The 21,379-nt window shown below is 35.6% G+C and overlaps 1 protein-coding gene across 4 annotated transcripts in view; it reads right to left on the bottom strand.

Annotated features, from left to right (window-relative positions):
* The window catches only part of TMEM135 (transmembrane protein 135), a 269,519-nt gene that overhangs the window by 179,402 nt on the left and 68,738 nt on the right, over positions 1-21,379 (bottom strand). For all 4 annotated transcript variants that reach the window (XM_068976622.1, XM_068976623.1, XM_068976624.1 and 1 more), the window contains exon 4: positions 20,987-21,020. In XM_068976622.1, the coding sequence (XP_068832723.1) occupies positions 20,987-21,020 (34 nt within the window). The remainder of the gene's footprint in view (positions 1-20,986; positions 21,021-21,379) is intronic.

The raw sequence follows: 21,379 nt of genomic DNA, 5'->3' as shown, positions 1-21,379 counted from the left end.
TATAATGACCTACTACAAATAGGTTTTGTTTATAATCAAAACAATAGCATTTCCCAACATGTGAAACTATAAAATTCAAATCTCACTGTCCATAAATAAAGTTTCACTGCTCACAGCCACATTCGTTTGTTTATATCTTTTCTATGGCTGCTTTTGTCCTACAAATGCAATGTTGAATAGTTACCACAGAGACCACGTGGCCCTCTAAACTGGAAACAGTTACTATCTGGCTCCATGTAGAAAGTTTGACTATCCCCAGTCTTAAGCATTAATGCTGAAGACATGAATAGTAGCTGGACAGATTAAAAACCGGAAGGAACAAACACAAGACCTAGGAATTTTTATCATGGGAAAAAGGTTTAAAGTTTTAAAATAAACCAAGATTTAAGGGGAAAAAAAGAGTAAATAACAGAGGTGCTAATCAAGAACAGTCTGATTCCTATCTCGTGAAGTAAGTTAGATGACAACAGTCATTATTATGGAGAAGCTGGCTACAGTGGAAGGATGTGGAACAAGACTACTAATTTGCTTTATGATGTATCATTTAAGATAGGCAGAAGACATCTACCTGAAGCCTCCTGAAAACAGTATAAAGTAGCAGAGAAAAATGGTTTAGAAAATCAGACGGAAAGACACATCCCAGTCTTCTCTTCCCAGTCTAAATGTCAATTCTGAGCAATGAAATTGTTTATTGACTAAACATTATAAAAATGTCCCAACTGGCCACATTATAAATCTATCCCTACTATAATCCATCCTTAAGAGTACTTTCAGAATGATTGTCCTAAAATACAAAGTTTGATCATGCTATCTGTTTTGTATGGCCCACAAAACAGTTAATTTTTTAAATGTTATTTAATTTCCTATACTCAGTATATAACACCCTTCACAGGAAGACCCAAATCCCCATCCAGTCCCATTTCATACCACTCCTCAACAATCCAGAAGCTTCTCCTATATTTAACTTTGTTATACACATCTATAACGTTCTTGGTTTTGCTGTCTGTAAACCCGCTATGATTTTAATTACTTGTTTAATCTTTCACACTAAACTGAATTTTATGACAGAGCATGTCTGTCAGGCTCACTATTACACACAGAGCACTCACCACTGTACCTAGATGCATAGCAAGTATAAGCCGAATAAAGAATGAATAAATTGACAAGGATGACTGCCTATGCGAGGGCTCAATTTTTTTGCATGTATTGCTACCGCTCTCCTGAGAATTACCTTTGCCTGGTTTACCTATCTGGGAAATTCTTTACTCATCTTTCACATGCAGCCTCCTCAGGAAACCCTTTCCTTACATTTTCCTGCCAACTGTTCTTTCCTCCACATCGCTAAAATAATATGTACCATATGATACTGTAATATATCTACTTGCTGGTACTTATGCTTCATTAAACCTTCAGTTTCTCAAGGACAAGAACCCTGTTTAATTCAGTATTGCTTTCTCTGACACTTATTTCAATGTATGGAGCATGTGAAGAATAAAAATGTATTTGCTGAGTACATAAACTAAAATTATTCCACAAATGTAACAAAGCTCTAAATCATAGAACGGTATACATTTTAGTATTCTCATTGTAAGTTAAATTGTTTTAATAATTTATTAAGTAGTGTTTTAAGCAATTGTGACTACATATTCTAGTTTAAATAAAATTTATAAATGAATGCAATTTCATCTGTTGTAAATTATTATAGCAATAATGCTGTTGTTCAGTCACCAAGTCATGTCTGACTCTTTGTGACCCCATTGACTGCAGCATGCCAGGCTTCTCTGTCTCACACCATCTCCCAGAGTCTGTCCAAGTTTATGTCCATTGCATCGGAGATGCCATCCAACCATCTCATCCTCTGTCGCCCTTTTTTCCAATTCTACCTTCAATCTTTCCCAGCATCAGGGACTTTTCTAATGAATCAGCTGTTCACATCAGGTGACCCAAGTACTGGAGCTTCAGCTGCAGCATCAGTCCTTTCAGTGAATATTCAGAGTTGATTTCTTTTAAGATTGATTGGTTTGACCCTGCTATCCAAGAGACTCTCAAGAGTCCTCTCCTGTACCACAGTCTGAAAGCATCAATTCTTTGGCACTCTGCCTTCTTTATTGTCTAGCTCTCATATCCTTACATGACCATAGCCTTGACTATATGGACCTTTGTTGGTAAATGACGTCTTTGCTTCTTAACACTGTCTAGGTTTATCACAGTTCTGCTGCAAAGAAGCAATCGTCTTCTAATTTCATGGTTGCAGTCACCATTCACAGTGATTTCAGAGCACATGAAGAGGAAACCTGTCACTGCTTTGCACCTTTTCCCCTTCTGTCTGCCATGAAGTGATGGGACCGGGTGCCATCTTCTTAGTTTTTTAATACTGAGTTTTAAGGTGGCTTTTTCACTCTCTTCCCTCACCCTCATAACGACATTCTTTAGTTCCTCTTCATTTTCTGCCATTAGAAACTCAAAATATTTAGAATAAAATCTAAAATTCTTTTTTTCACCAGCATTTCAATTTATAGATATTAACAACAATTAAGTCATTAAGCATTTTCAAATAATCCTTTCTCTACACATTTATATATGTACATATATATATGCTGTGTGTGAACACATGATATAAATGTTATAGATATTAATCATAAATTACATCAATCCTATTAAGATAGTTCAACTGAAATACATCCAAAATAAATATCATAATTTAATTGCAATTTTCTAATATCTGGATTCAATTAAGTTCAGGAAAGTTTCAAGAAGGCCACCCAGTAATAAACACAAAATAAATTGTGTCTGCTGTCTTGTTAGTGATAATTTTTTATTGCTACCTCAGTTTCAGATGTCAGAGTAATGACTTCCATATTCTGATTAAAATGCAAATTGAAACCATATGTTAGGAAAGCATACGCTTTCAATGTCACTGTTTCCTGAATTTAAGCACAATAAAAGTATAAAGGCTAACAATTACCCCAATGAATTCTATTGATTCTAGATGTAGAAAATACAGACTTTACATTGCACACTATGTCAACACACGAAGTTATGGCACATCAATTAACAGTTATGGTCACACACACACACACATACACACATATATACATATATATATGTATGTATATGTAATTGATGAGGGGTAAAAATTATAAAAACAATATGAATCTTGAAGTGAAGTGAAGTCACTCAGTCGTGTCCGACTCTTTGCGACCCCATGGACTGCAGCCTACCAGGCTCCTCCCTCCATGGGATTCTCCAGGCAAGAGTACTGGAGTGGGTTGCCATTTCCTTCTCCAGGGGATCTTCCCAACCCAGGGATCGAACCCTGGTCTCCTGCATTCCAGGCAGACACTTTAACCTCTGAGCCACCAGGGAAGTCCTAACCTTAAAACAGAATGAAACTTAACTGATTTGATTTTCTTCAAAAGTGAAAACCAAAAATGATTTTATAAACCTCTTTGTAATCTTCAGATTTACTAAAGAAACCACAATTACTTTAATCTACATTTTCAGGAAAATGAAAAGGAAACAATAGACTGATGTGTTTGTTTAATTTTGCTAATGAATTAAATCAAATTCTACATAAACCAATTTAACATTTAATGAATTTCTAAGACTGTGCTATGAGTTTCCCAAATATCTTCTGAGATTGATTCAAAACTAACAAGCCCAATAATTTAAATATTACAAGCTTTGCTCTTCTTCATTTTCATTTGTGACATTAAAACTGCTGTGTGCATAACACTTTCTTTTGTTTTGACAGGAAAACTTTGAAGTGATTAAAAAAAAAACCTTTTCTTATAAATGTAACTCCAAAAAAGGCTGAATCATGAATATTCTATTCAAGAGTGAATATTTCTGGGACTTCCCTGGAAGTTCAGTGTTTAGGACTCAAACACTTTCACTACTGCAGCCTGGGCTGAATCCTTGGTCACGGAACTAAGATCCCACAAGGCACACAGCCACAAAAAGATGGAGTATTTCTCTTTTTTTCTTTTCTTTTTGTTTCGTAAGAGTGAGTATTTCTAAATTTAACATATTTCTTCCCAATATCAGCTAGATGTAAAAAATTAATAGTCAATGCCAGCTAAGTTTACACAATTTATACACATCAAAGGCAGTAAACTCAATGTAAGTATGGTTCTGTTGCGTAAGAAAAAAGTGAAGGTAACCATAAGAGTGTTACCTGAAAGAGAGACTGAGATGAGGTAGGGTAGGGGTAAACCGCAGCTCTCAAGATGAATAAAATCACTTGACTGTATCTTAAGAAAACGTTCAATTTGAAATACAAATGACACCTTCCTGTATTGCAGCCTATACTTCAGTTGCAGACTAATGAATAATCAATGTCTCTGATCAGTCTAAAACGTGACTCTGGTGTCTCACAGCAGTTCACCTTTTCCTTGCTTTCTTACACATTAGCAGAGAACGCCTATATCTTATTTACCTGATAATTTCTGGACAAATTACGCTTTTTTCTTTTTATAATATCCATAGCAAAGAGAAAAACAAGGGAGTAAAAATATTTTAGCACTTGCAAGTTCCTCAGATATAACAAATATTCTCCATTGTTATATCTTCCACATTTCACCTCAGCAAAAGAGAGACAATTTAAAATGTCTATCATATGTTGACACTTCTAAAATGTTTTGTGCTTCTTGGAGGAAAGACAGTACAGTCTACCATACAGTATTATCAATAACTGTATTTCCATTTCTAATTCAAACCTACTAAAACCACATAAAAATAGACATCAACTCTTCTTTATCTAATCAATACTCTATATTCCTTGAAGGAAAAAGAGGAGTGACATGAATTATTTTTAGATACCTAAATAGTTGAATTCTCTATCAGAATGTTACAAGACCAGATAAAAGTACAAAGATTTTGTTCTAAAATTAAGGAAACCTGTGCCTCCATAGAATACAAGTTTTCCAAAAATACACCTTTCCTGGAAGAACAGATAACATTTTTCCATGCTCAGAAGACTTCACACACATGATCAAACTCAGTCAAAACAATGACAAAGACAATGATAAAAGCAAGTATTATTGAGACCTTCCTACTCTACTAGTAAGTCTTATATGTACTACCATATTTCATTTTCACAATATTGCTCTGTGAGGTAGGAGCTATTATGATGTCAATTATGCCAGCTGAGAAAATGGAGGTAGAAGCAAAACGGTTTGACCAAGATCATAATACAAGCAGTAAGTAAACAGCCATGGCTGGAAAGTCTTTGTTAGTAACAAAATACAGTACTGAATTAACACTGAAAAGATCTTGGGGTTCCCAGACTTAACAACCAGGGGCCACAGAGTCAAAAGATAAGAACACTAGTTGTGTGGACACTGATTCCAGGATTTGAGTCTCCAGACTCCACACCATATTCCTTCTTCACGGCCCTGTTTTCATCCGTCTCTTGGCCTGCACCAGGTTGCTGCCATAGTTTCAGGGCTAGAAAGTCAACTTAACACTAACAAATACAATAAACCAGATCCTGTCCCCAGTGCCGACTGTACAGAATAGAATTAAATCTTTAAAATGTCTCTATTAAATGTCTATTTATAATAAACATCTAACAACAACAACAAAATAATTGCAAAGGTAAAATAATAAATGCCAGATCTGAAAAATTTAGGTCTGTGTAGCCCAAGTACATTTTTAAGTAAATGCCTTTTTATTTTCCTTTTCACTTTTTTCCTTTCTCTGTTTCTATTTTTCTTTAAATAAATACTTCACAAGTACGAGGTCAAGTTTTAGTATGAATAGTCCTTACCTGCAACTGTTTCAGCAAAATGAAAATAATAGAGTCCATTATTTTTCATCAAACGATATTTATAAGTTAGTAGAGGACATTTCATCCTCTACTTTGCTAATTGCTATTAGAGGTGTAAAGGGCATACCTTAAAAGCATATTGCTCCTACACATTAAACTCAGTTGTATCTTCAGTTTCTTCACTGTACTGCTCACTTTACTGAACCAATTAAGTTAAGTCAAGTCGCTCAGTCGTGTCCGACTCTTTGCGACCCCCTGAACAATAGCCCACCAGGCTTCTCCATCCATGGGATTCTCCAGGCAAGAATACTGGAGTGGGTTGATGAACCAATTACAGCATATCTTATGTCAGAATGCAAGAAATTCAAGAACCCATACATTGTAGGATACATCTAAATGTGATTTCTCAAACAATGTATTTATTTCTGATAAGAAATACAACTAATTGTTAGTTTAATCTCATGTTATGTTTATGAAAGTTGCTAAGAAATATCACTAAATGGTACAAGATTAGCTTGTAGAAAAAAAAAATCATAGACCCTTTTTTTATCACATGCCAGTCATATAATTTACAAATGATACAAAATCTACATCTTTTCCTCCAAAAAAATTTTTAACATATAATGCATTATTTTTAATTAAGGTATTTAAGACCTTAATTAGTATACTTTTACTTTTTACCTTTGTATTTTCTTTAAGGGTGACAAACATTTTAATGATTTTGTATAGATGATTAAAAGGTGATATTTAGCTTTGTAACTAAATTTGTATCTCACAATAAGAATGAACACGATAAATGCCACACTACAAAAGTCATAGCTCTTTGCTTCTGTTTTAAAAACTACCAAATATTAATTAGATTACATTAGATCATATTTTTGAATATCAAAATACAAAAAAAATTAAATATCATAAAACCCAATAGAATACTGACAGATGACCAAGGAGCTACAAAATTTAGTAAAGCACTAAAAGAAGCTTTTTCAGAACTTAAGTTGTTGGCTAACTGAATATAAATAAGTAATTTATTTTTCCTTTGACTTTAAAATATAACACACTCGAATAACTTAACTCCTAGAAATACAATTAATGCTTACCTTCCTGACCAAAGTGACATAAAATGATTTAATACAGAAGTGCATTGAGTTAATATCCCATGCTACTGTCTAAAGCTGTCACAGCAGTGCTAAATTTTTTTAAATACTGCCATTACATTCCAGACCTCCAGATTTAACCTTAATTAAAAGACCATAAATGAAAACAATCATGCTCTGTACTGCAACTGTTGCCACATTTAAGGATTATTTTTAATATTCATTTAAAAAGTCTAGGTTCTAAAAAGTCATCAACCAACACCTTTCAGGTAGGATACAATAGCCTAGAAAAAGCACTAAATAAACCCAGTTAGAACCTGAGGTTTCAATATTACCTTATTATATATCGTCAATATGAGATTAGAAGTCACATAACCTTCCACACTGTTTTCATAATCTACAAATGGTGTAATAAAAGCTATCATGCCTATTATTAACTGGGTGGCTTTGGTACATTAAATGCAAAAAGGTATGTGAAAAGCATTTATAAAGGCATTAGATAAACATGATACTATGGAGGTATTATTCACTGAATACAAACATTCTGGTTATTCCTGCAAGAAATTATAAAAACAGACATAGAGGACAAAATTCCAGAGAATGAAAAGATTGTTATAGTGAAAAAAAAAAAGAAATCAAAAACTGTAAACTCATATATTAAATAGCTGAAAGCCAAAAAAAAATTAAACTTCATTCATAATTTCCCTTTAAATTCATGCCCTACACACACACACACACACACACACACACACACACATGCCCTCAATAAAAAATTCTTGGCTTATCTAAGGAAAGCACAGAGAAGGACAAAAATAAACTAACCCTCTCTTCTGTCTTCCTCCCTGCTAGGACTGTCACTTCCCAGTGCAGATATACAAATACTCTGTAGCCATGTTAAGGACAGCTATGTTTCCAGACTTCACGAATAATGACTTGCACAGTCTGGATTTAGTAAAAGAAGACAGAACTGGAAAAGTGAATAGCTAGGTTCAAGTAAGCAAGGTGACTATGGCAGGTTGGGTCCCAGAAGTGAAGTGAAGTGAAATCGCTCAGTCGTGTCTGACTCTTCACGACCCCAGGGACTGTATGTAGTCTACCAGGCTCCTCTGTCCATGAGATTTTCCAGGCAATAGTACTGGAGTGGATTGCCATTTAGCTATCAGGCAAAGCATTCTGAGAAACTAATGACACATTATGAAAATTACTACGCAATGTTAATGACCCAAATATTATTTCCTCTTTGGAACAATGTCTATAATTTTAAAACGTTTCTATGATCTATGTGGTGATGTCACGCTCTCCCAGGCCAGACCTAAGCCATAATGGTAATTAGTTACCAATTTTATCATAATATATATAGATATAGATACACTCACATCTTAAACTCTCTGTGCAAACAAACATTTCTATGAATTATGTATTTTTTCTCATTTATTAGAGTAATTATCACAGTAAAAAAATGTTAGGTTTAAGGGCTTCTTATTCCTCTTGGACGACATTAATTAATCTTCATAATAATCACACAAAAAATAATGTATTAATTACCCCATTTGACAGAGGAGGAAACTGAGAAAAAGCTAGTAAGTGGTAAACCAGGATTCAAACTGATGAGTGCCAGCGGCGCTCAGTCCTGAGAATCAAGACCATCTCCGTATCTTGCCAATATCAATCACTCCCGGGGTACGAAATCACTCCTGCTGACCGAAAACCACTGATCTAGTTTTATGAGAACTTTTTGTCAAAAGTTTCTGAATTTTGTCAAAAGTTTATTCAGACTCTGTTAAGATGACTTTTCTAAGTATGTTAATAAGTCCATTACATTAATTGACTTCTGAATGTTAAGCTAAATTCCTCACTTGAACATGGTATTATTGGAATGATCTGCTAAAATTTTGTTAAAAATACTGTGTCTAAATTCATGAGGATTCTCAGTCCGTCATTCCCATTTTCTTGTAGTGTCTTTGTTTTGCTTTGGTATCAAAGTTATGCTGGCCTCAGAGAATGGATCCTGAAGTGACTGCTTCTCTTCAACCTTCTGATGCAGTTTGAGTGGAATGAGCAGAACTTGTATCATGTCTTCTTTAAATATTTACTGAAACTCTCCAGGGAAGCTACCCAGGCATGGAATTTTCTTTGGGAAAAGGTTTTAAATTACAAATCCAATTTCTTCAATAAATAGAGGGCTAATCAGTTTATATATACTTTTTTTGAGTGAGTTTTGGTGATTTATATCTTTTGAGATACAAAGGAGAAAGAGGCAGCAGAGAATGAGATGGTCGGATAGCATCACTGATTTACTGGACATGAATCTGAGCAAACTCCAGGAGAGAGTGAAGGACAGAGGAGCCTGGCAGGCAAGAGTCCATGGGGTCCCAAAAAGTCGGACACGATTTAACAACTGGACAACAGCAACAATCTTTAAAGAAATATAACCTTTTCACCTAAGTTGACAAATATATGGACATAAACTTATTCAATTACCAAGTTACTATACTTTAATTGGTTGGCTCAAACGTTCGTTTGGCTTTTTCCGTAAGATTCTATGGAAAAACCCAAACAAACGTTTCGGCCAACTCAGTATCAGCTGTATAATCTATAATGGAATAACCTCTCTCATTCCTGATGCTGGTAATTTGTATATTTTCTCTTTTTTCCCTCATCAATCTGGCTTAAAGGTTTGTTAATTTTATCCATTTTCTCAAAGAACTAGCTAAAGTTATGTTGACTGCTTGGTTTTGATTTTTTTTTCACCTATTTCCACTCTAATATTTACTATTTCTTTACTTATGCTTACTTTGGGTTTAACTGCTCTTCTTTTTCTAGCTTCCTAAGGTTGAAACTGAAATCACTGACTTAACACCTTTTTTTCTAAACAGGTATTTCATGTTATAAATGTCCAAGTAGGCAATCAATATCTTACCAATTTTGATATGTTTGTTTTTTCATTTAATTCAAAATACTTTCTATTTTACTTTTGATATCTTCTGGTATCTTCAAATATTGGGGGATTTTCTAGATATCTTTTGGTTACTGGTTCTAATTTAATTTCATTGACATCAAACAATAAATTGTATGACTTGAATCATTTGAGATTCATTTTGTAGTGCAGAATATGGTAAATTTTGATGATACTTGAAAATAATTCTCACTCCATACTGCTGTATAGAATGATCTATAAACATCGACAATGTCAGGTTAGTTAATAGGTTTACTCAAGGCTTCTGTGGTGGCATCACCAACTCGATGGACATGAGTTTGGGTAAACTCCGGGAGTTGGTGATAGACAGGGAAGTCCGGCATGCTGTGATTCATGGGGTCGCAAAAAGTCAGACACGACTGAACGACTGAACTGAAGGCTTCTGTATCCTTCATGATTTTCTTTTTACATCAAGGATGTTGTTTATTTCTCATTGCAGTTCTGTCAGTTTTTGCTTTATTTATTTTGAAGCTCCCTTATTAAATGCACAAACATTTAGGAATATTATGTCCTCTTAATTCATTTATCCTTTTACTGTTATGAAATTACCCTCTTTCTCTCTGGTAATATGCTCTGCTTTGAAATCTACCATGCACGAGCACCTGATAAGTCCCTTCGGTCGTGTCCAACTCTTTGCAATCCTATGGACTGTAGCCTTCCAGGCTCCTCTCTCCATGGGATTCTCCATGCATGAATACTGGAGTGGATTGCCGTGCCCTTCTCCAGGGATCCTCTGACCCATGGATCAAACTCGCATCTCTTACGTCTCCCACACTGGCAAGCAGGTTCTTTACCACTAGCACCACTGTTACTACAGCCACTCTAGCTTACTTCTAACTAGGGTGAGCATAATATATCTCTTATCAAAACTTTTAACTCATTTTAAATTTATTTGTCCCTTTACTTTTAAAGTGACTTCTTGTAGGTTACATATAGTTGAGTTATCTGAGGTTTATAATATACATACCTCCAAGTGATTTATACAGTGTCCCATATGGCATAAAAATCTGTTATTACATTTCTATTTCTTCCCTCTTGAACTCTGTATCAATGTTGTTAAACAGTACTTCTACATATAACCCTCACAAACTACACTGCTATTATTTTTGCAATCAATTACACTTTTGAAGGGGGATATATAAGAAAAGTATCTTTTATATCTACCAAGGTGTTGACAGTTACCATTTTCAGTGCTCTTCATTTCTCTGTGTAGGTCTAGATTTCCAACTATATTATTTTCCTGAAAACTTCCTGACAAACTTTAACATTTCCTCTAGTACAGGTCTACTGGTGATGGATTCTTTCAGGTTTTCTCTGTCTGAAAAAGTCTTTACTTTGTACGTACCACCTTCAAGGAAAACTGAAGCACATATTACCTTCACAAGGCAAAGTTATATAACTAGGTGTATAAAGACTAATTATGATGAAATCTCACACCTAAAGAAAAACGGCACCTTTTTTCCCTTTGGCCTAATTGATCCTGTAGTGGTTCTTCAAGGCACTTGGAGCAGAATACCTACTAGATTCAATGTCAACCTCCAACCCCAAAATCTCTAGGATGAACTATCAAATTATTCAAATAGAAACACAGGACAAAGAAACACAAGACAAAATTATCTCCTAAAGAACCAATAAATCTATGTTCAAATGACCTACTAGAATAGTGATACTTCTCACATTCCAAGCTACTCTGTCCTTTTACCAGAAAGTACCAAATCTAAAAATACACCTTCTTAGCTTTTATCCATGCACATCCAGAGAAATTCACAGAACAGTCATGTACAAAGATGATTATCACCATATTGATCGTGACACTGAGGAGTTGGAAGTAATCTGGATGTCCATCACTGAAAGAAAGAACAAGTAAAATGCACTAGATGAACCAGATGGTGTTAATGGTGCACAATCCTGTGAACGTACTAAAAATCACTCCAAAGGGGTAACTTTTATGGTATGTGATTTATATCTCAATAAAGCCATTATAAGGCACATACAGGGGATCAAGGGATGAACATTCTGGCACACTAGGTGGCAGTCAAAGCAATACATGGGAAGGACATAAAGGAACACACATAGGTCTCAAAAACACGGCGTCAACAGATCTTCAAATGCACGCATGCTAAGTCACTTCAGTCGTGTCTGACTCTGCAACCCTATCGACCAGAGTGCACCAGGCTCCTCTGTCCATGGGGTTCTCCAGGAAAGAATACTGCAGTGGGTTACCATGCTCTCCTCCAAAGGATCTAAAACAGCAATTAAATTGCTCAATAAAAGAAAATAAGAGGGAGTCTTTAATAATTCCCCTTTGCATGCTCACAAGTCCTCCTATATGCCTGCTTTGTGATCAAGTGGCCCATGACAATTTTTAAGAATCTATTCACTTTGGATAGCAAAGTATCTCATCTTCTACCAAATGAAGATAAGAGCACAAGATGAGCCAAATGTTATACTGGGCACCAAAAGCACATTCCTCAATGTGATTTAAAGAATCAGAGTAAGAGTACAGAGAAAAATAGCATCCCTAATTCTGGTACTCATAAGAAACCATCCAACAAAGGAATCTACTAGCTCAGGAGATCAGTTGATAACAGCTCTACTTATTCTTTTGTTTACCTTCCCTTGAGAAAACAAGGTCATTTGGGTTGGCTTAAAAGAACTTGGGTCTCAAAGTTAACGGAAGGAAAGAAGAAGAATAGGTGTTATTAATATGTTCACCAACTTAGAAGATAAGGGTCATTCTCTCTCATCTTTGCCATTTTCTAGAGTATTTGCTCCCAATCTCCATCCATTCAGTAACTATTCATTAAGCACATATTATATTCTAAACACTTTGGATACTAGGGATGTCAGTGAACAAGCAAGAAATCTTGCTGTTAAGCAGCTTATATACAGTGCAGGGAAAATAAAGCAAACAAATAAGAACATTTCTAAATTTTAAAATTTAATTCACTTATAAGAGCCATGAAAAAGAAAAGAGTAAAAGTTAGAGGGGTGAGGGGAAGCTGCTTTAACTATAACAGTAAAGACTCTCTCAGGATGTAACAATAGGTTGCTGCTGCTGCTGCTGCTAAGTCACTTCAGTCGTGTCTGACTCTGTGCGACCCCATAGACGGCATCCCACCAGGCTCCCTCGTCCCTGGGATTCTCCAGGCAAGAATACTGGAGTGGATTGCCATTTCCTTCTCCAATGCATGAAAGTGAAAAGTGAAAGTGAAGTCACTCAGTCGTGTCCGACTCCTAGCGACCCCACGGACTGCCGCCTACCAGGCTCCTCTGTCCATGACATTTTCCAGGCAAGAGTACTAGAGTGGGTTGCCATTGCCTTCTCCAAACAATAGGTTAAGAAGCATATAAGGAGAAGGTGCTAGCCAAAAATATTTTAGGGAAATGGATTTCTAAGCCCCCACCCCTGTCCCCCACAAAGTGCTGCAGCTATAAAGGACTGCTACTGCTACTGCTAAGTCACTTCAGTCATGTCCGACTCTGTGCAACCCATCAACTACTCTACAGACAAAAACAATCCAGTGTAAAGAATAAGAAGAGCAGATGAGGTCAGAGAGATACCAGCTTTGTGAGGTGTCTGTATTGTACATGGGTGCAGTGAGAAGTGGGAAGAGAAGGTTTTAAGCAGATCAAGAAGTTCTAATTTGTGTTTCCAATGACTCTAACTGTTATGTGGAAAACAGACTGTTTAAGAAGACAGGAGTGGGAAGATGTAAACGAATTAGGCTATTCAGGCAGCTGAGGTGAGAGATTTTAGGCTCAGACTCTAGTTATAACTGTGTTGGTAATGAGTCACTATAAGATGCAGGGTATATTTTCCAAGGAGAATAAGATTGGGCAATGGACTGGACCAAGAGTGTAAGATGAAGAAAAGAGGTAAAACACCTAAGTTTCTGGCCTGAGCAACTAGATGGATGGTTGATGTCTTTTGATGCAAAAGGAAGGCTTAGGGGAGCAATTTGAAAAAGTATTTATAATTGCTTTTTGAATTTAATACTTTCAGTTTACTTTTTTTCGAGTTCATCTATCAAATTTCTCCAACTAGTTTACAATCCACTTTGTATTTCTTTTGTATCCTCACGTGCCTAGCATAGCTGATACATAATAAATACCTGCTGAATCTAATTAAATTGAAGTAGACTTACAAGAAAACATATGAGTCAACATTTTCAAACCGTATGTTTGAAAAATCAAATACAGATGTTTTAATCAAAGACACTGCATGTTTAAAATTAAAAAACAAGTGCTAGAGACAAGCCTGTAGATATATGTTTACAATTTTTAAATGTATGCATTGTTGAATGCTTGGTGCCATAAAGGAAATTGCAGAATGAAGTTTTCAAAAGACTTACATAGAAAGATTGGTAAATGTCATAAATTATATTTAAACTAAACAGAAATGAACTACATTTGACATCACACCCTAAATAATTGTTAGCAGCAAATTATAAGTTTTGAAAAACTGGAATCCTCAGTCATCGTCAGAACCAACTAAATAAAAGGAACTCATGTAAATGCTAACTTTTATGCGTTTTCTTTTAAATCAAACTGTGGCAAAGTTGAATCCTAGCAGCTGGTGTTCTTGTGGGTAATTGGTTCTGGCATATTACCTTCACAAAAACACTTCTATCATCTTATAGACATATCTTGGGCAAAAGCCAGAGAATATATTTAATTCTTTTTTGTATATCTTCTCTACATTTTGCCCTTTAACAACTAATTCTCTATCAACTCTAAAAATCTGGAGAAAAAAACTATACAATTTTTAAAATTTTATATTTTTCTTTCCAAAATTTGCTAACATAGAACTTAAAGACTTTCACATGGGTATTCATTAAACTGTATTAAACTGTAAGACTTCATAATTTTTAAAACTGTTAGTTAAACTATAATTTATGACATTTATAGCTAAAGCTACAAATCACTTAGGTTTAATAACTGAGAATTATCCAGGCTTACTTACAGATATTATGAATAATAAGAACAGCCCAAGAGAATATCTTCTCATAAAAGCGAAACTATCAATAGAGATGTCCCTTATTTAGAATATATAGTTCCTCACCCATTCCCTACGACATGTAACATAACACAGTTCACAAGCACAACTAGCAAGATTTATATTCACAACTACACAGTTTAAACACTGTACTGTTTTCTGCTTTGAGACAACTAGCAATGTTAAAAAACAGAGATGAGGTTTTACCTCTCTCTCTCCCCTAGTAAAGTATACGGTCCTCAGAATCAGGAACTATACCTTGTTTATTTCGGTAACCCCAATTTTACCAATTATGTCTAACAGAGTAGAAACTCAACAAATGTTACTTATTCTTTTTTTTCCCTAAATTTTGGCCTCAACTTAGCAATCATTGGAAAGGCAAGAAGTGTGTCTTATGATCACCAGAGACACGTGTCAAAGATAGAGCTACCTCCAATTTCTTGCCTTTCTTCAATATTCAGGTCCCATGCAATTCATAGGACCTTCTTGGGGACTTTCCTGGGGGTCCAGTGGCTAGGACTCCAGGCTCCACATACAGGGTGCTCGGGCTCAATCCCTAGTTGGGGAACTAGATCTCACGTGCAGCAACAAAGACCTACTGTGGCCAAATAAATAACATATAAAGTGTTGTCGCTGTTCAGTTGCTCAGTCATGTCTGACTTTTTATGACCCCATAGACTGCAGCATGCCAAGCCTCTCCATCCTTCATCATCTCCTGGAGCTTGCTCAAACACATGTCCATCGAGTCGGTGATGCCATCCAACCATCTTGTCCTCTGTCATCCCCTTCTCCTCCTGCCTTCAATCTTTCCTAGCATGAGTGTCTTTTCTAATGGTTTGGCTCTTCACATCAGGTGGCCAAAGTATTGGAGCTTCAGTTTTAGCATCAGTTCTTCCAATGAATACTCAGGGCTGATCTCGTTCAGAATAGACTGGTTGGATCTCCTTGCAGTCTAAGGGACTCTCAATGGTCTTTAACACCACAGTTCAAAAGCATCAATTCTTTGGCACTCAGCCTTCTATATGCTCCAACTCTCACATCCATACATGACTGCTGGAAAAATCATAGCTTTGACTAGATGGACCTTTGTAAGCAAAGTAATGTCTCTGCTTTTTAATATGCTCTTTAGGTTGGTAATAGCTTTTCTTGCAAGGAACAAATGTCTGAATATTCTTTGGCATAGCACTTCTTTGGGATTGGAATGAAAACTGACCTTTTCCAGTCCTGTAGCCACTGCAGAGTTTTCCAAATTTGCTAGCATATTGAGTGCAGCATTTTCACAGCATCATCTTTTAGAATTTGAAATAGCTCAGCTGGAATTCCATCACCTCCACTAGCTTTGTTCGTAGTGATGCTTCCTAAGCCCCACTTGACTTCACACTCCAAGATGTCAGGCTCTAGGTGAGTGATCACATCATCGTGACTATCTGTGGTTACCAGGACCCAGGGAATGGAGCAGTGACCTCCACAAGAGATTCAGCCAGACCTGCCTTTGAATGTATGACTGTCTCCTGCAGAGGACAGGTCAGCAGTGACCTGCCACAGGGACAGGGGCTCTGGCTGCCGCAGACCTGGGAGGCGAGCCTTGTGGTGTACGTCTTCTTGGTGGAGGTCAGCATTAGCTCCACTACAGACCTGCCAGGCAGACTACCCACAGACTATAAATATTCAAAAAAAAAAAAAAGCAAAATTTTCTCATTTCCCCAGCGCAAAGCTAACTCCCTTTCCTAAAGTTCTTAAAACTGTACCATCTAACCACATATTTGATGATGAACAAACTATCATTGCCATGAAATTATAAGACGCTTACTCCTTGGAAGAAAAGTTATGACCAACCTAGATAGCATATTCAAAAGCAGAGACATTACTTTGCCAACTAAGGTCCGTCTAGTCAAGGCTATGGTTTTTCCTGTGGTTATGTGTGGATGTGAGAGTTGGACTGTGAAGAAAGCTGAGCGCCGAAGAATTGATGCTTTTGAACTGTTGTGTTGGAGAAGACTCTTGAGAGTGCCTTGGACTGCAAGGAGATCCAACCAGTCCATTCTAAAGGAGATCAGCCCTGGGTTTTCTTTGGAAAGAATGATGCTAAAGCTGAAATTCCAGTACTTTGGCCACCTCATGCAAAGAGTTGACTCATTGGAAAAGACTCTGATGCTGGGAGGGATTGGGGGCAGGAGGAGAAGCAGACGACAGAGGATGAGATGGCTGGATGGCATCACTGACTCGATGGACGTGTCTGAGTGAACTCCGGGAGTTGGTGATGGACAGGGAGGCCTGGCGTGCTTCGATTCATGGGGTCGCAAGGAGTCGGACACGACTGAGCGACTGAACTGAACTGAACTGAAACTATCATTTTAATTATTTTTTTACAGCTTACAGGTCAATACCAGTTCTTTTTTAAAAAACGTTTTATTTTGTATTGGGGTCTAGCAATTAACAAACAATGTTGTGATAGTTTCAGGTGAACAGGGAAGGGATTCAGCCACATATATACATGTATCCATTCTCCCCCAAACTCCTCTCCCATCCAGGCTGCCACATAACACTGAGCAGAGTTCCATGTGTTATACAGCAGGCCCTTGTTGTTTATCCATTTTAAACAGAGCAATACATTAACATTTTAAATCCAGATCTAGATAAACCTTATTGCCTCAACTAAGCTACTTTCAAGAACAGAATAATGACTTATGTATTTTTTGTTATTTGTTTAGTCACTGTATTATATCTGCCTCTTTTGCAATCCCACGGACTATAGTCCTCCAGGCTCTTCTTTCCGTGGAATGTCCTAGGCAAGAATACTGGAATGGGTTGCCATTTCCTTCTCCAGGGGATCTTCCTGACCCAGGGATCGAGCCTGCATCTCCTGCATTGGCAGTCAGGTTCTTTACCACTGAACTACCAGGGAAGACCACAATGACTTATACTTGGGTCCAAATACACAGGACAGTGCTTTGCACCCAATAAATGTTCATTGATAAAAATAAAGACAAAGATGATAAAGATAATATGAAGCCAGTTTTCCATATTTTTCTCAGATATTCATTCAAAGGCATGGCAATGCCTTTGAAATTTTCTGATCAAAATAATTAAGGAATGTATAACTGTTGCAGCCAAAACTAACAAAATGACATTAATACTAACCAAATAGTAATTTACTGTCACCCAACATTTTAGTGGGTATGTGTGTATATGTACAAAACCACCTCAATGTAATGAGAATATAACCAAGAATTAGGTGAAAAGGTATGATTAGGCTCTCCAAAGAATGGCTACTTAATACTATGAGCTACCAAAACTATATGGCACGGTAACAAAAGACATCACAAAACAATATGCCCCCAATTTTTTATTGGGTGTATAATGTGTAATGTGAATATGCATCTATGTGTATTTATGTAGGGACACTGGAGGAAAGGGAAGGGGATAAAATAATAAACACTAAAATGTTAGCAGTTACTACATGGTAAAACTACAGATAACTTTTACTTTCTTCTTCATGTTTTTCTCTACTTTCTAATTCAGAAACACATACCTAAATACAATAAATAACTTTCTTAAAATAAGAGCTCCCAACATTTAAAAATTTTGTCATTGACGTTAAAATCAGCCAACAACCTCAACTCAGTCTAGTGAGCAATATAATAGAGTTCTAGAATTTAGTTATTTCTTAAGGATAAATTCAGGCTCTGAAAATACTTCTTACCTATTCCACACTAATCACCCTCTTACTTAAATAACAGTTACACAGCAATAGTAAAAATAAAAGGTTCTATTTAGAGGAAGGGGAGATGAAGATGAAAGAAGATGAAGATACTAAGACTGTCATTAGTATCCCAAATATATCATGTACAAATTTCTTTGAACACAGTCAAAAATCCATGTGTGAGGCTTTGATCTCATTAAATTTTTAAATTACAGATCTTGGATGACAAAAGATAAAAGACCAATCTATATTCTGCACTTTCTGAAAAGCTTTTCTAATACTGAAATTTATTAATCTGGACATAAAAAGTACAAATCTACTTAACAGACAAAGTTACTCCCCACACACAGAAAGTTTCACATTTAGAAAGAACTAGAGATTCAAAGGTTTATTCTAGATTCCAAATGCTATCAAAACAATATAGTACAGCCACTCTGGAAAACAGTTTATCAGTTTCTTTAAAAACTAACCATTTGGCTACCATACAACCTGGCAACTGTATTCCAGGGCATTTATCCCAGAGAAATAAAAACTCCTGTTCACACAAAAACTTGCATGTGAATATTTCTAGCATCTTTATTTGTAGTAGCCAAAAACTAGAAGCAAGCCAGATATTCTTCAATAGGTGAAGAGTTGAATAAACTAGTACTTCCATACCATGGTATACTTACTCAGCTATAAAAAGGAATGCACTACTGATATGCCCAACAACTTGAATCAATCTCCCGAGAATTATGGTGAGTGAAAACAGCTAATGACAAAATATATGTACTATATAATTCTATTTATAAAACATTCTTGAAATGACTATAAAAACTAAAGAATTATAGAGATAAAGAATAAATTAGTGGTTGCCAGAGGTTGGGCAATAGGAGGGAAAGGTCAGAGGTAAGTAAGTACTGGGTTGACCAAAAAGTTTGTTCAGGTTTTTCTGCAACATTTTAGGAAAAACTCAAACTTTTTTGCCAACCCAATAAACGTAGCTACAAAACAGCAACATGAAGAAAATGTTCTCTATCTTGACTATAACAAATATCAATGTAAATATCCTACTTTTGATCTTCGATAGTTTTGTAAGACACTACTATTACGGGAAACTGTATAGAGAGTACATGAGAGCTATGATTTCTTACAACTGCATAGGAATCTATGATTATTTCAAAGTAAAAAGCTTAATCTTAAAAAAGCAGAGTATTTTTAGGGCACCTTCCAACATTGATTATATCAATCAAAATCAAATATCTTCTCTCCAGGAATTTCCAGTCTAAACCAGGCAACACAAAAAGTTTGTGGAAATTTACTTAGAATTTAAGAAAAGTGTATAAATACATATAGTATTTGGGTATTAAAGTATGACCATGTGGTCATATAAAAAAGCATGTGTACAACTAAAAGGAAAACAAATGGATTAAAACTCAAATCCATTCTGGGTATGCAGATGTAATATTTTTAAGTTTTTTACAAAATAAGAAAGGAAAGCAGCACCTAGAATAGTTTAGTGCTCCTATTATGTTTCCATAGCACCCTATAATTCATCTTTCAGTTCTGTTCAAACATTATTATTTCTACTGTGACTTTTCTACTAGACAGCAAACTCCATAAATACAAAGACTGTCTTCATGTTGCCTTCTAGCACATAGCACAGTAACTTACCCAGAGCAAAAATTAAATATTTTAAAACTGAAATAAGTTGCTAAATACAACCCTGAACTACAATCTCCTCTGTTACAGAACTCAAAAACCTATCCTTAGGTAAACAATTATTTATCTTTCCTTAACTGAATTTTTCAATGTTGCCTATAATTTCTGTGAAACAACTTTAAAAGATTTTAATATACGTTTTTAAAATATGAGCTTGACAATGAAAATCATATACCCTGAATATATATCTACAGCAAACTGTATTAAGACAACATTAATTTCAATTCTGAAAACTTAAGAAATTTTTTAGAAGCCTAGACTATCATATTATTAAATATATTCAGTATATTCAAAAATAGAATCAATGCTATTTTGAAATCCAGGAAAACTGTACATCATAAAAGCTTATCTTTAAATCATTTTTTCCATAAGAAGTGAGCAATAGAAGCAGAATATGAAATGAAATTTAAGATACATAGAGAGAGGATACAGATATAGATATGTACACTACCAAAGATGAAGATCTAAGCTTAAAAGGAAAAAAATCATGAAAAACAGAAGGCAGTGAGTCTATTTTCCTCCTGAAGTAAGTACAGTTCAGTCATATAATGTAACAGGAATAAACCAGAGAGCATCAAAGCTATTTTAAACATTTAAGTCTATCCTTTAAAACAAAAACAGACAACATTATCAAATTTAAGTAAGTTTCCTTTTTTAAAGGGAATTTTATTCAAAAAACAAAAAAATAGGTTTAAAAAAAAATGCATGGGAAAACCAAATGCAAAAAAAAAGATTTACTTACCAAGTTGGCCATATAAATTGTGAGCAGCCCTCTCCTGCAAGTAATTTTAAGAAGACAGAGAGTGAGACTAAGCACAAATTTGACTTAATAATCACTTCATCACTTTTTTCAGAAATCTACCAAATCATTTCTCAGGAGTAGTGGGAAAGGGGTAGATTATGCAGAACTAAGTTTTTAGTACCATAATAGTTAACTGTATAAATCAGCTCTACAAGTCGTTCTGTTTGGCAGTCATTAAATATTCTGTTTAATGCTCATTAATTAGAATTCTTTAAAATTACTATTGCCTGGGACTTCCCTAGTAGTCTACTGGTAGAATCCACCTTCCAATACAGGCAATGTGGGTTCGATCCCTGGTCAGGGAACTAACATCCCACATGCTGCAGGGCAACT

Source organism: Capricornis sumatraensis, chromosome 8 (assembly GCF_032405125.1).
Source record: "Capricornis sumatraensis isolate serow.1 chromosome 8, serow.2, whole genome shotgun sequence".
Classification (NCBI taxonomy): domain Eukaryota; kingdom Metazoa; phylum Chordata; class Mammalia; order Artiodactyla; family Bovidae; genus Capricornis; species Capricornis sumatraensis.
The sequence above is the reverse complement of the archived record's forward strand: the minus strand, read 5'-3'. Positions and strand labels throughout refer to the sequence as shown.